The sequence below is a fragment of the Oncorhynchus tshawytscha genome, linkage group LG05 (assembly GCF_018296145.1).
Source record: "Oncorhynchus tshawytscha isolate Ot180627B linkage group LG05, Otsh_v2.0, whole genome shotgun sequence".
In the NCBI taxonomy this organism is placed as follows: domain Eukaryota; kingdom Metazoa; phylum Chordata; class Actinopteri; order Salmoniformes; family Salmonidae; genus Oncorhynchus; species Oncorhynchus tshawytscha.
Genome location: NC_056433.1, coordinates 17,278,172 through 17,293,833, shown reverse-complemented (window position 1 = coordinate 17,293,833; position 15,662 = coordinate 17,278,172). Strand labels below are relative to the sequence as shown.

Here is a 15,662-nt window from a genome sequence, read left to right as displayed (position 1 = left end):
CCACCATCTGGATTTCAGGTAAGGAGAACTTGGAAGGCTTGGGCGAGGAGCTGCCGGGGGAGGGCTGTTGGCCGAGGTTGGGTAGCCAGGCGGAAGGCATGGCCAGCCGTTGATATGCAAGTTTTGTTTGACTTAGCTTGACTTCCTTCTGGGTGGACTTCTTAGTTCTGCTGACGGACAGTGTGAACTTTCGATTAGAAAGGCCTGGAGTGGGGATGGTGTGTTCAGGGTGATGCGCTGTGTTGCTTTTATGCCAAACATAACGTTTTGCATTGTTGCCAAAAAGTTCAATTTTGGTTTCATCTGACCAGAGCACCTTCTTCCACATGTTTGGTGTGTCTCCCAGGTGGCTTGTGGCAAACTTTAAACAACACTTTTTATGGATATCTTTAAGAAATGGCTTTCTTCTTGCCACTCTTCCATTAAGGCCAGATTTGTGCAATATACGACTGATTGTTGTCCTATGGACAGAGTCTCCCACACCTCAGCTGTAGATCTCTGCAGTTCATCCAGAGTGATCATGGGCCTCTTGGCTGCATCTCTGATCAGTCTTCTCCTTGTATGAGCTGAAAGTTTAGAGGGACGGCCAGGTCTTGGTAGATTTGCAGTGGTCTGATACTCCTTCCATTTCAATATTATCGCTTGCACAGTGCTCCTTGGGATGTTTAAAGCTTGGGAAATCTTTTTGTATCCAAATCCGGCTTTAAACTTCTTCACAGCAGTATCTCGGACCTGCCTGGTGTGTTCCTTGTTCTTCATGATGCTCTGAGACTATCACAGTGCAGGTGCATTTATACGGAGACTTGATTACACACAGGTGGATTGTATTTATCATCATTAGTCATTTAGGTCAACATTGGATTATTCAGAGATCCTCCCTGAACTTCTGGAGAGAGTTTGCTGCACTGAAAGTAAAGGGGCTGAATAATTTTGCACGCCCAATTTTTCAGTTTTTGATTTGTTAAAAAAGTTTGAAATATCCAATAAATGTCGTTCCACTTCATGATTGTGTCCCACTTGTTGTTGATTCTTCACAAAAAAATACAGTTATATATCTTTATGTTTGAAGCCTGAAATGTGGCAAAAGGTCGCAAAGTTCAAGGGGGCCGAATACTTTCGCAAGGCACTGTATATGCATATTATTATTAGTATTGGATAGAAAACAAAAGTTTCTAAAACTGTTTGAATGATGTCTGTGAGTATAACAGAACTCATATGGCAGGCAAAAACCTGCCATTTGAAAAAAAAATCCAACCAGGAAGTGGGAAATCTGAGGTTTGTAGTTTTTCAACTCAGTCCCCATTGAAGATACAGGGTGATATTAGTTATGTTTCACTTCCCAAGGCTTCCACTAGATGTCAACATCTGTTTTGAGGATTCTACTCTAAAGGAGGGGCTCATGAGGGCTCTTTGAGTGAGTGGTCTGGCAGCACGCTCACGTGAAAGGTAGCTATGTTCCACTTCATTTGTACAGACAAAGGAATTGTCCGGTTGGAACATTAAGGAAGTTTTATGTTAAAGATATCCTAAAGATTTATTCCATACTTAGTTTGGCATGTTTCTACGGGCTGTAACAGAACTTTTTGAACTTTTCGTCCGACGTTCGTCGCGACCTGAACGCGCTTTTGGATTTGTTTACCAAACGCCATAACAAAAGAATATATTTGGACATAACTGATGGACATTATCGAACAAGAGTGCATTCTGATGAAGATCATCAAAGGTAAGTGAATATTTCAAATGCTATTTCTGAGTAATGTTGACTACCAAATATGGCAGGTATCTTTTTGGCTGCTTTGTTGTCTAAAGGCTGTACTCAGATTATTGCATGGTTTGTTTTCTCCGTAAAGTTTTTTAAAAATCTGACACAGCGGTTGCATTAAGGAGAAGTTTATCTAAAGTTCCATGTATGATAGTTGTATCTTTATCAATGTTTACTATTAGTATTTCTGTAAATTGATGTGGCTCTCTGCACAATCACTGCATGTTTTAGAACATATAAATATGAACTTTATCAAACAAAACATACATGTATTGTGTAACATGAAGTCCTATGAGTATCATCTGATGAAGATCATCAAAGGTCAGTGATTAATTTATCTCCATTTCTGCTTTTTGTGACTCCTCTCTTTGGCTGGAAAAATTGCTGTGTTTTTCTGTGGCTTGGTGGTGACCTAACATAATCATTTGTAGTGCTTTCGCTGTAAATCCTTTATGAAATCAGACACTGTGGCTGGATTAACGAGAATTGTTTCTTTAAAATGGTGTAAAATACTTGTATGCTTAATTGTGAGGCGGCCAAAGTAGGCGGCCAAAGTAAGTGTTGGCTTTGGGGATGACCAGTGAAATATACCTGCTGGAGCGTGTGCTCCAGCGTGTGCACTGGAGCCAGTGGATTTGGCGATGAATATGTAGTGAGGGCCAGCCAACAAGAGCATACAGGTCGCAGTGGTGGTTATTATATAGGGCTTTGGTGACAAAATAGATGGCACAGTTTTCTGAGTAGAGTGTTGGGGGCTATTTTGTAAATGACATCGCCGAGGTCAAGGATCGGTAGGATAGTCAGTTTTACGACTATCCTAGCTAATTACAATGGATCAAATTCAAATGATGTCACGACTTCCGCCGAAGTTAGTCCCTCTCCTTGTTCGGGCGGCATTCGGCGGTCGAGGTCACCGACTTTCTAGCCATCGCTGATCCTCTTTTCATTTTCCTTTGGTTTTGTCTTGTCTTGTATCACACCTGGTTCCAATGCCATCAATTATATGTTGTGTATTCAACCATCTGTTCCCCCTCATGTCCTTGTTGGTGATTGTTTGTTAGTTAGCAATGTGCAAGTTATGTTCTGGTGTGCGACGGGTTTTGTACTTGTACCCACTCACAGCACTTGTACCCACTTATATTATTTTGTATATTTTGGTTTTCGGGGTTTTTGAGCACTTATTAAACTGCTCCGTTTATACCAAGTTCGATCTCCTGCGTCTGACTTCCCTGCCACCAGCACGCACCCCCTTTCAAATGATCAAATCAGTGATGGTTGAATCAGTAAGTAGTTATTGTTAATCAGTGATGGTTGAATCAGTAAGTAGTTAATTGATAAATCAGCGATGGTTGGTATCTATGGTCGTATCCCATGGACTCTGCCCATACTTGCACTTGATGCAGGAACACCTTTACTGCCAACCCACAGGAATGAAGTCAGATAAACACCTGAAGTATCGTAACTCAAGTCCAAACACAGTTGGCAGCATGAGGGTTTCTATATAAATATATAGCGAGATAAGGCAGGCGTGTGAGGTGGTGATAAACACTGCTTGGCTGCCCCTGCTTGTCAGACTAGGTGAACCTGTACTCACCTGAGGCGCTTTGGTCAGGAGAAGGGCTACGTCTGGGTTGTTGTGTTCTCTGGCCTGGTCCAGTGCAGTCTGGCCTGCCTGCACACACACAGACAAGAGGTCAATCAACACCTAGACTGTGTCCCAAATGGAACTCTTTTCCCTTTATAGTGCACTACTTTTGACCAGGGCTCTGGTCAAAAGTAGTGCACTATATAAAGCAGGGGTATTCAACTCTTTCTCTATGAGGCCTGGAGCTTGCTGGTTTTCTGTTCTACCTGATAATTAATTGCACACACCTGGTGTCACAGGCCTAAATACGTCCCTGACTAGATGGGAACAATGAAAAAATGCAGTGAAACTGGCTTGGAGGTCCAGAGGTGAGTTTGAGGGATATAGAGAATAGACTGTCATTTGGGACGCAGACCTACTTAGGGATGAATGATTCAACTGTATATGGCACTGAGTTGAGGACGAATATACAAATGTATTTCCAAGTAGCTATTTCAGTTGTCAGTATGCCAAAACGTTTCTTGAACAGTATACTATTACTCATCAAAGTCTGCGTGGCTTTAACTGAGTGGAAAACTACACCACTGGCTCGAGAGCGGTGACATTAGTCAAGATGAAGAGGGCCTTTAGAAGTGCATGACTGCTCCAGAGCATAGTGAACACAGTAGGGCCGGGCCCCGGAGGCACTTTACTCACGTTGTTGCGGATGCTGCTGTCTGTTCCTGCCTCCAGCAGAAGCCGCACTGTTTTCTTATGATTCAGCGCAGCTGCAACATGCAGTGGTGTGTCCCCAGCCTTGCCCAGAAAAGAGAGAGAGGGAGAAAGAGAGAGAGAGACTTAGCATACTGAATGTTCTGTTGGATTTTTACGCATCAACAAACAAATACAGAACAATGTTATACGGTCCCTGCTCTGTGCTATTAAAACCTAAATACAGCCATATATTTACTATATCCAGTAGGTTTACTGCACAATGCTAAGACTAAGTTAGGATAAATCAAGGGAAGGACCTTTGACAAAGATATGATTCACACGACAATTATATTTTACATTAAAAGAATAAAAGCTACTAAAGTACATTCACATAGTAGTTGTACATGCATCACAATAGCATTTTACCAAAAAAAATGATAAAGACATTTTAAAAGACATTCTCAGAAAGCAGAGAGTGTCACAGCAGGGTCTCGAGCTGGATACACAACCCCTTCAAATGTCCCAAAAACAAGGTAAAGGCCTCTGTGTGAAAGTAGTGTCAGTCACATGCTCAGACTAACCTGGTTCTTCTCTGCCACGGAGCAGAATGCTCCCAGGAGGATGCGGAGCATGGACACATGGTTGTAGCGGGCCGCTACATGCAGACAAGTGTCACCTACCTGGAACACAATGAAGAGAGACCACCACCACACACAGCTCGAGTTTCCATTCACGCAGATGTTGGGAAAGCAATCAAAGACAGGAGCGTTTTTAATGGCACAGGGAAGTGACTCGAGGACAAATGAACGACACAGAGCTACTTCCTCTGTTCTTGTTGACTGAGAGCAGTTCACCCATGAGGGGAGATTAGGTTTGAAGTGCAGAGTAGAGCACAGAGAGGTACGTAGTTTCATAATTAAGTGACTACTTAAGCATGCATACTGCTCTGCGGTGGTAGTTAACTGTAGAATGGCTTCTGTGTCAGCATGGATTTCCTACGCAGTGGTTCAGATATACCATGGGAAGAGTACTGTGGGGTAACAAGCAACATTTTGTGCCACGAAATTAATCTTTCACACAAAATACAGCAGGTTACAAACGGCGCCCCATAGACTAGCCAACCATAGAGGAAGAGGACTTACATGGTTCTTGCTGTCAGGCCTGGACCCACCCAGCAGCAGGACCTTGGAGCTCTGAGCGTGGCCATTCTGACAAGCAAGGTGGAGGGCTGTGTTCCCTGCCTACATGGACAGAAAGACAGACAGACACCAGGGGTTGTGGTTAATAGTGAGATAACGTTTTGGAACATATTTCCATTTGCAGCTGTATACACAGGAGGTTGATGGCCAGAATAGAACAAATTGAATGGCATCAAACACATGGTTTCCATGCCATTCCTGTTTCCATGCCATTCCTGTTTCCATGCCATTCCTGTTTCCATGTATTTGATGCCATTCCATTCACTCCATTCCAGACATTATTATTTTATTTAACTAGGCAAGTCAGTTAAGAACAAATTCTTATTTACAATGATGGCCTACCAGAGAACAGTGGGTTAACTGCTTTGTTCAGGGGCAGAACGACAGCTCGGGGATTCAATCCAGCAACCTTTTGGTTACTGGCCCAACGCTCTAACCACTAGGCTACCTGGTGTGCCCTATTGAACACTAAAAGCTCTCCAGTCATATAATAGTCTGCTGTCACAGCACAGGACCTACTGGAACACTGCCTGTTTCATAACCAATCACATCTACAGTATTTGCAGTAGACTTACCTTGTTTTTTGCGTGAACGTTGGCTCCGGCCTTAACCAGCAGTTTGACAGACTGGCTGAAGCCGTGCCACGAGACCTCATGCAGAGCAGTGTTACCGTCCTGCAATAACGAACACAGTCAAGAGCTTTACACATCTACCACCTGACATCTGGATTATCATACTAGACAACCCTGTTATTGGTTTTCATTCAGTCAAAATAGCTGACATAGCAGGATAAGTAGGAGGTTATGTGTTGAAGCCTACAGGCTCTGGTTTCCTTTAGAGGGTCAGTGTGGCTTTGCTTTCGCTCTACCAGGTGTGGCAGCTGGAGAGTGGCTGTTACCTCTGTAACAATATACACTCTTTCTATCCGCATGGACTTCCACGGGGCTGGCCCTGTATCCCAACTGGCACCCTATTCCCTTTTTAGTGCACTATTTTAACCATGGCCCATAGGGAATAAGGTGCCATTTGGGACGCATCGTATTTCCTTCTCTGGGAATGAATGAGGGTTAAGCCAATTACAGGCAGTATTTTCTCTAAAGATGGTCAAATAGCGTTAGTGCTGTCTGACAGTTTGTTGGGGTTTAAAATCCCTCTACGCCATTGAGTGAGTGCATCGGGGCTCTGCTTTCAGCCCTGTGTGAGCGCTGTTGTGTGTGTGTGATATGTACCTTGTCCTGTCTGTCCAGAGCACACCCTTCCTGGATGAGGGCAGAGATAACGTCACTGTTTCCCACCACGGCTGCCCGATGTAAGGCTGTCTGCTCACCCTGCATGCACACACACACACACACACACACACACACACACACACACACACACACACACACACACACACACACACACACACACACACACACACACACACAGCTCAGTTAGAGCTCAGTTATTTTCCCATCCACACAATCAACAATTAGTTCAGAGGTCAATGATGAATACAATATCAAAAGGCAGTAGTTAATTCCTTCTGACTTCAATATGATGGCTTAACGTTTTAGTAGGCTCTCTCACAATGAGTACATCATACATCCAACAAAGTGTCAGGTTGTTATTAACACAAGGAATAACAATGATGTTACAACAATCATCCAACACTGCAGTATGACATCAGATAAGCCTTCATACTATCACAGTATACTACAGTGGGCATCCTCCATACAAAGCAGTGAACACAACCACAGAAGCAGCAGGCAAAAGCACTCAGTTCAGCCCAGCTCTCATTTATGCTCTACCATAAATGGAATTCCTGCAAACATAGAGAACCCTTCTCACAGCAGCTCAACAGAATGATGTTTAGCAGGCCAGGTTTGACATATCATGAGAAGGGTGGAAGAGAGAAATCAAAAAGAAGCGCTGCTTCCTGTGACCGGAGGAGGATGTGGGGTTTAGTTTGGTCATTCCAAGCAAGATAACTAAGAGGCGTGCTGAAGAGCTTTTCTCTAACCTCCTTCTTCACTCTCCCTGATCTCCCAGGCCCAGTCCCAGCAGCTTTCCTCCACTGCCGTCTCTCTCTCCCCTCCTCCTTCTCGGGGCCACTCACCCCATTGGTGGCTGGGGACACGCTGCGGCCCATTCGGGATCGGGAGCTCATTGACCAGATGGAGAGAATTTGGGAGCGCCAGAGGTTTGGGCCGTTATCTGTGGGTGTGGGACTGGGGAGGGCTAGGGGGGACGACCTCCCCCCAGGGGGTGAGCCCCGTGGAGGGCTGCTGTATCCCTCAACATGGCAGTCCAAATAATCCCACTCTAGGTCACTGGAGGTCATTACAATACTACTGTGACAGTCTTAGAGAAATAGAAAAGGTGTCCGCACACAGGAGAAACCACACTGCAACCAAACAGACCAGCAACCAGACTCAAAACCTTCATACAATTGTGTCATTTGAGTGTTTAAAAGGTGACCTCGGACACATTTAAATGTCTAAGTTAAACATTCTGGAGTTTGTTTGCGTGAATGTATAAATATTACATGGTGTAATACGGGTGTGATGTTCATTTGGGAAGATTCTGAGCGACACTAATGCAACGACAGAGAACACAAAGCAATGGTCCACACACACATTCCTTTTCACAGTCATGACTGCAGTGCAAGCTGGAAACATGGAAAGAGCAAATGAAAGGCAGCATATAAACAGACAGTCTTACGTCGTCCTGGATGTCAAGATCGCAGCCGGCCTTCAGCAGAATGCGCAGAACCTCGATGTGGCCCTTGTAGGAAGCGAGGTGCAGGGGACTTCTGCCGTACTGTGGACACAGAACACACACTCTCACACACACACACAGAAGAGAGGGGCACAGCAACTGAAGAGAGATACAGTAGGTGAAGCCAACCAGACTGTATATCAGTGTCGCCAACTGAAGCCAACCAGACTGTATATCAGTGTCGCCAACTGAAGCCAACCAGACTGTATATCAGTGTCGCCAACTGAAGCCAACCAGACTGTATATCAGTGTCGCCAACTGAAGCCAACCAGACTGTATATCAGTGTCGCCAACTGAAGCCAACCAGACTGTATATCAGTGCTCCCAACTGAAGCCAACCAGACAGAATATCAGTGCCCCCAACTGAAGCCAACCAGAATGTATATCAGTGTCGCCAACTGAAGCCAACCAGAATGTATATCAGTGTCGCCAACTGAAGCCAACCAGAATGTATATCAGTGAAGCAACTGAAGCCAACCAGAATGTATATCAGTGTCGCCAACTGAAGCCAACCAGAATGTATATCAGTGTCGCCAACTGAAGCCAACCAGACTGTATATCAGTGTCGCCAACTGAAGCCAACCAGACTGTATATCAGTGTCGCCAACTGAAGCCAACCAGACTGTATATCAGTGCCCCTAACTGAAGCCAACCAGAATGTATATTAGTGTCCCCCAACTGAAGCCAACCAGGCTGTATATCAGTGTCCCCAACCAGACTGCATATCAGACACAGAGAGACTGACAATGTGTCTACAGGGCAATCGTATTCATTAACACATGGCTCTGTCATCATGGCACAGCAGTTAGCCGCACGCAATCTGTCCCATTTGAATAATGAGTCGCCAGTAAACAAACAAATGTTTAATCCACAGATGGTTTAAAAGAAGCTAGGATGGAGAGAAAACCCCTACAGCTGCTTATGGATTAGCTGCCCACATCCTCCGGCTCTTAGGCCAACAATTATGGGACCTGCAGCCTGCTATGGAGCAAATGTGACTTTACAGTTTTTGGAGGTTTATCTTTATCTTTCTAGAGTAATAATGGATTGTTTGCCAGGCTAAATCAGTGATGCTACTCGACACCACGATCATATGCTGTATTGGATTAGGTAAGGTTAGACATGGCAGATACTCTTCATGAAATGTGCCTTTTCTTATAACAACTGAATGTAAAGTGTACTTAAGAGATATCTGGAGTTAAGTTAATGTAAACAAATGATCTCAGTAAATCCTAAAGCCTTATACCAAGATACACAACCCTATCTCTCCCTATAGGCTACAGTAAAGCACAGTAACTATCTGGAAGTGAGAAAATAAAATGCAGTTGTGTGCTAACCAGCAGCGATGCGTGGGTAAAATCACTAGGGAACCTATGTGTTGTAATAATTGTGTTGTTTGCTCTGTAACCTTTTAGTTCATATGCCTTGCGACCATGATATATACTGTAGGCCTAAAGTCCGAGACAATAAGAAGACAGAGGCAGAATAAATTCAACCACACTTTTGTTTAATCTCAAAACCGGAGGGCAGCTTCTGTCCGGTAAAATCCATAAAACATATTGCATGTAACAAACAGTTACTGTGCATGACCTACGGCATGGTCAAGCAAGTTAATGTTTCCAACATTTTGGGACTACCTAACAACTACTGATTTAGAACCACGGAGAGTTACCGCAAGTCGCAAAGATAACAGGGGCTGCCTCCACTTTTCCAACACAATTTCAACTTCAACATTTCAACATCATCAAATCACCTATGCTTAGTCTAATACAGTGACAACTGTATTAGACTGTATTAGGACCCATGCCAAAAAGGTTTGGCATGGGTCCTCAAATCCTGAGAAGGTTCTACAGCTGTACCATTGAGAGCAAATTGACTGGCTGCATCACCGCTTGGTATGGCAATAGCACCGCCTTCGATCGCATGGGGCCGAGCTCCCGGCCATCCAGGACCTCTATATCAGGCGGTGTGAAAAGAAGGCTCGGAAAATTGTCAAAGACTCCAACCACCTAAGCCACAGTCTATTTTCTCTGCTGCCGCACGGCAAGAGGTACCGGTGCATCAAGTCTGACACCAACAATCTCTTGAACATATTCTATCCCCAAGCCATAAGACTGATAAATAGCTAACAAAATAGCTACACAAACTATCTGAGTTTACCTTGTATCTTTTATTTCAATATTTGCACTAAGCACACTCTCTTAGCACACTCACAGGGCCCTACACACTCACAGGACCCTACACACTCACAGGGCCCTACACAGTCACACACACTGTCAGTCCAACACACACACAAACCCTCACTCCATCATCTGCTCACTTACATATAATATGCACATACATTTATACTGACTCTACACACCCACACACCCACTCACATACTAGCTGTTGTTACTCTGTTTATCTTATATCCTGTTACCTAGTCCCCTTACCCCTATACATATCTACCTTCATCACTCCAGTATCCCTGCACATTGTAAATATGGTATTGGAACTGACTTTAAAAAATATATTTCCTGTATATAGTATGCTTATTTGCTTACTTACTTTATTGTGTATTTCATATTTCCTATTCTTATTTTTTGTGGAGTTTTTTTCAAGTAATACATTGTTTTTGATTATTGCATCGTTGGGTTTTGAGTTTGCAAGAGGCATTTCACTGTATTTGTGCATGTGACATTAAAACTTGAACCAGACAGCATCAGATAGATGGCCTCTACATACAGAGACAGGGGGGCACTGTTACACTTGCTTTGATGCTTTTTTCCTGCGAGATACATTCAGCCTCTTCAGTATTGAAGGAAAATAATGAAATAAAGAGAGACGAAAGATAAATTTGTTTAGATGATTTTCTTGGTCCATTCTTTTGGGAAGCCTGGCTTCCCATGACATCCATGAATACTGGTGCTGTCTGTGTGCTGCAGAATTCCTCTCCAGAAACATGCAGCTGGCAGCCATTTTGAATTATCAGTCTGAGTTAATACAATGTAATTAGAGGTCAGGTGTGCATTGACAGACTGCAATCACAAAGAACTACATCAACGCAACCCCCTCATTAACACCTCACCCTCACAGCGCTCCATTAAACAGAGAGACAGGAGAAGCCACAGTTCCTTCAGCAGGGGAAGCTGGCGTGCTACATGGGTGCGGCTTGACACTACCTGGTATTCACTAGGGCCAGGCAGGGGTTGAATTTCACTGGGCCAGGCTTGGAGGGCTGCCATGGAATTGTCTCAGGTAAACACCAGTCATAGGCCCAGGGTGAGGTCTGTTCTTTTATCCCAGAAGACTGTAGCTGGACATGGACTGAGCCTGCTCTCTATTCTGTGGCCTGGTGTGACCTCAGAGAGACACACAACTGGTTATTTATTTTTTATCTTACCTTTATTTAACTAGACAAGTCAGTTAAGAACAAATTCTGAAGTCCTAGGAACAGTGGGTTAACAGGGGCAGAACGACCTTGTCAGCTCAGGGATTCGATCTTGCAACCTTCTAGTTACTAGTCCAACGCTCTAACCAGTAGGCTACCTGCCGCCCCGTTATATTCTAACTCCTCTCTTTCTCATTCTCAAAACAGTTTTTATCTTCCTGAGGAACTAAACCATCCATCCAGCACTTGACACTTTACCTCACACTCCCCACTACTACTCCCTTCCCATGAAGCAGAGGCAATTCCAACTGAAATGTAATCCTCATGTTCCTGGGCTTAGTATTTATTAGGGCTCACTGCCAAAAAATAAAAATAGAGCCAATCACAATATTATCAAAGAGTCAGAGAGGCCTAACAAATGTAGCCATGTAAGATAAATGGTCATATTTATTCAGTCATTTATTCACATTTCACTCACGCAACTGTTAAGTGCTGTGCATTTAACAATGTCCTCCCTATAAGAATTGTGAATTCATTTCCTGAAACAAAATGTGCAGCAGCTTGATACATTCAAGAGGAATGAAAGCAGAGAAGAAAAGCTTCTGCCAAGAGACGTGTCCTGTTATTGAGGAAGTAAATGTATTAGGCTCAATAAAAAATGCCTCTGCCTGCCTTATTGCCCAGTATCACATTGCAGTCTATAAAGATAAAGACTGGAGATCTGAGGAAGATCTCCCTCAACACCTCAGGTCTGTACCAGAGCTGCTCTGACAGAGACACAAAGGAAGACCATTCACTTCACAGACAGACAGACGTCTAGCTGTGACTCTCAGCAAACACCCCAAAACTGACAGCTCAAGATAGATTCACTGTCAAATTGACAGCACACATTCTGTAAAGCCCAGTCATGCAATGATGATACGTTATTGTCATATTGCGGTAACACTGTTGGTTCCAGCTGAACATACTGAATTTCATCGGTCTATATTAAATGTGTCACTCTTGCATTTGTACTGCACTCCTCCTCTGGTCCTTTAAGTGCACAAGCTTGTGGCTACATGGAATGTGCATGACGTGACACACACACGGTTAAGGTCAGCCTCAGACAGAGACCCTCACGGACCTGTTCATTTGTCATCAACGCCAATGCATTCCTATTCCTTTCCAAATACTCAAAATTCCAACAGCTCCTTCCTGTAAAATAGACCTACTGACATTCTGTGGTGAAACATGGTAGTTTTACACACCGACCAGTATAACAGGCATACACTGTATATGCCTATTAGTGTATCCAAGAATCAGTTAGGATTATAATATGGTCATATGCTCCTCTAGTCCCACTAACCATTTTACATTGTGCTGTAGAGGGGATCTAATCAGAGCATGAAATACAGATACAATCATACAATACACCTAAATCTGCCCATGGTCGTTGCCCTGGTGGCCCAATGAGGCTGCAGTTGAGTAAGACACAGTACCCACACAAATCCACCCATATTGGCGAATGGTTACACACAGACACAGTACCCACACAAATCCACCCATATTGGCGAATGGCTACACACAGACACAGTACCCACACAAATCCACCCATATTGGCGAATGCCTACACACAGACACAGTACCCACACATCTGACGGGGAAAAAAGGATGATGACTACTACTTATATACACATTAAAAAGACAAATGTGTGATAAACACACAAGGAGACCACCTCCTCTGCTCCACTCACCTTGGTGACAGCTACTTTGGCGCCCTTGTTGATGAGCTGGACCACATTGTCAGCCTGGCCCTTGTGGGAGGCTACGAGGAGGCGCTCGGACAGTGCGAGGACCGCAGCCTCATCCTGCTGGCTCATGTAAGCAGGGTAAGTGAAGCACTGTCTCCAAGACGCGGTGCTCCAAGGAGAGGGTGGGGTGGGGTGGGGTGGGGGGCTGACACCCACACCCACACTAACTCATCACCGACACACACAGGGGTAGTGGGCAGAAAGAGAGGAGAAGAGGAGAGAAGAGAGGGCTTGGACCTCTGGACACTCCCAGGTTGGCTGCCTCATGTCATCCTCAGTGCCTGCAAGAGAACAGGAAACACATGTGGTGGTAACAAGCTAGCACATGTCACATGGTAGTGTAGAAGACTAGCAAACAGGAAGCCAGGAGGGAATGGGGGGAATAGATTGAGATTTCAATGGTGATTGCATCATTGCTACTAGCTACCTAGCCCACTATATCCAGCTGTGGGAATTGGGAAAACAGACCATTTCCTATTGGGGAGACAGCAGCTGTAGAATAGCTATGTCTTTTAAATTAGTTTATACATGTTGAAAAGGATTGATCAACAACAACAGAGGAGAGTGCCATCCATACAAACACTTTGGTTTTCACTTTTTATGTCATACCATCAGACACAATGCCATAGAAAAGCTAATAAAAACAGCCATAACCAACCACAGGAGTCAGACTTATGCGGTAAGTTGAGTGAGAGTTGGTGTGACCGCAGGCAGAGTGACTCACTGGAAAAAAGGCTGTCTTTCCAGGAGTTCCTACCATTATTACAACCCATCAACGTGTTGAGCTGTCAAATCTGTCAATGTTTCTACCTGACTCAGAGGAACTAGCTCACGATTAACCACGCCAGCAATTGGTGAAACGCAGTATAAGGTACTCAATGTAGCTTATTAGCTCAATTATAAGACTGAGCATCCTCCAGGCTGTATTCGGTCATGCTTGTTGAAACCGAGTAAACTGCAGAGGAAATGGTACATTGTAATTTTAGACTAAGTATGTGTGCTTGTTGAAGTTACTAATGGTGGTCTGACAGCTTGTTATGCGTTTGTTCCATCATTATGACAGGTGATGAGGTCACCTAGCTATCTTCTCAAGTATCAGAGGACACAGCCACATTAAGCAATATGACAAAATAATGATTTCTTCCATTCAGCCCCATAGACATTATATGGGTTTGTAAAGATATACCAGAGAAGGCTATACCAAGACAAAAGGATGTGCGCATAATATAGCATGTCAATGCATACTTTCAATGCAGGCCTATTGTTTTTCCCCCCCAGTCTTAGGAGTGGTTAGGAAGCAGTCCTTATTTACATGTCTTAACATGGCTCACTACAGTGCTTCAAATGTATTAGTCGTATGTACAGGATACACATGGCATACACCATCCAATGAAATGCTTATTGCAGGTTCCTCGACAATCCAACAACAATAATAAATAAGAAAATATAAGAATAGGAACATAAAGTAAATGGCTCAGTAGAATAAAATAATACACGAAGACACAAAGGATCGTCCAATATTTACACGTGTATCATTGCTTCCATTTCAATCTATATGGAGGCAGGTGAATGAAATGCAATGATCCAAGAAGTTAAGTTAATGGGCTGGTAAATCTAAAACTTTACATTCCAGGGACAGCTGAATATATATACCAAGGAGAAACAGCATTACATTATGAAATAGCCCACCATGTAATCCTGTAAAGTACAGGTCCTAATTATGTAATGCTAAGGAATCTCAGTCTACCTCTTGGTCCAGCACACCTACTATAAGGTTTCGGTCACACCTATTTCACAGGCACCACCTATAGCTAAGAGAGAACAGAGGGGGACAAAATAACCAAACAAGTCATGCTATGTCTTAATGATAGTTTGGTCTGTCTCCTTTAGCCCCACCTCCTATCAACTTAAACAGAGAGTCTAGATAAATCTCTTTGAAGGGCTAAATAACTTAGACAAGCAGGCTATACTGCAGCCATAGATCATAAGTCTGTTGAAACACTTTAAAACATCTGTTTCATCAGGGATATACGCTAGATACCTATCTAATCCCCATATGGTTGTTCTGGGTTCTGCTGGCTGGAAGCAAAGGTTTCATCTCTTCTCAGTGGGGGCTTCTGAGGGCTCAGAGGCCTTTTATCCTGGCCCCTTGGTGTAGAGTGAGAGAAAAGGAACTGGTCTGCTCCTCTACCAGTGTGGCTTTAATGGAGTTTCTCACAGTCCCTCACACCTCCAATGCCTGGACCCAATTAACTGGATTCGTGTTGGTGAGTCTGATATAGCGCTCCGATGAAAGATCCCTTTCAGGTGCCTCTGATCTGGGGGCCATCTGATCCGCTCGCTGTAAAGCATCCAGGTGGGTGCATCCTGACACAGCTAACGGCACCCAGCTCTGTGTAATCTCTGACTTCTGTCAACCATTACAGAAGGAAGGGATGGGCCATGGCACAACTTCACCTATTAACTCTCAGTTCCTCTCTAAGTTCACTTCAAATGTCACTGT

At 44.0% G+C, this 15,662-nt stretch overlaps 1 protein-coding gene across 8 annotated transcripts in view; it reads right to left on the bottom strand.

Annotated features, from left to right (window-relative positions):
- LOC112250039 (ankyrin repeat domain-containing protein 6) overlaps positions 1 to 15,662 on the bottom strand; it is a 29,536-nt gene that overhangs the window by 4,737 nt on the left and 9,137 nt on the right. For 3 of the 8 annotated variants that reach the window (XM_024419862.2, XM_024419863.2, XM_024419866.2), the window contains exons 1-7: positions 7,242 to 7,933; positions 6,469 to 6,567; positions 5,815 to 5,913; positions 5,183 to 5,281; positions 4,622 to 4,720; positions 4,044 to 4,142; positions 3,357 to 3,434 (exon numbers count right to left, since the gene is read on the bottom strand). In XM_024419862.2, coding sequence (XP_024275630.1) covers positions 3,357 to 3,434; positions 4,044 to 4,142; positions 4,622 to 4,720; positions 5,183 to 5,281; positions 5,815 to 5,913; positions 6,469 to 6,567; positions 7,242 to 7,562 — 894 coding nt within the window. In that variant the 5' untranslated portion in view covers positions 7,563 to 7,933. The other 5 variants (XM_024419865.2, XM_024419869.2, XM_024419867.2 and 2 more) reach the window with 4 other exon arrangements.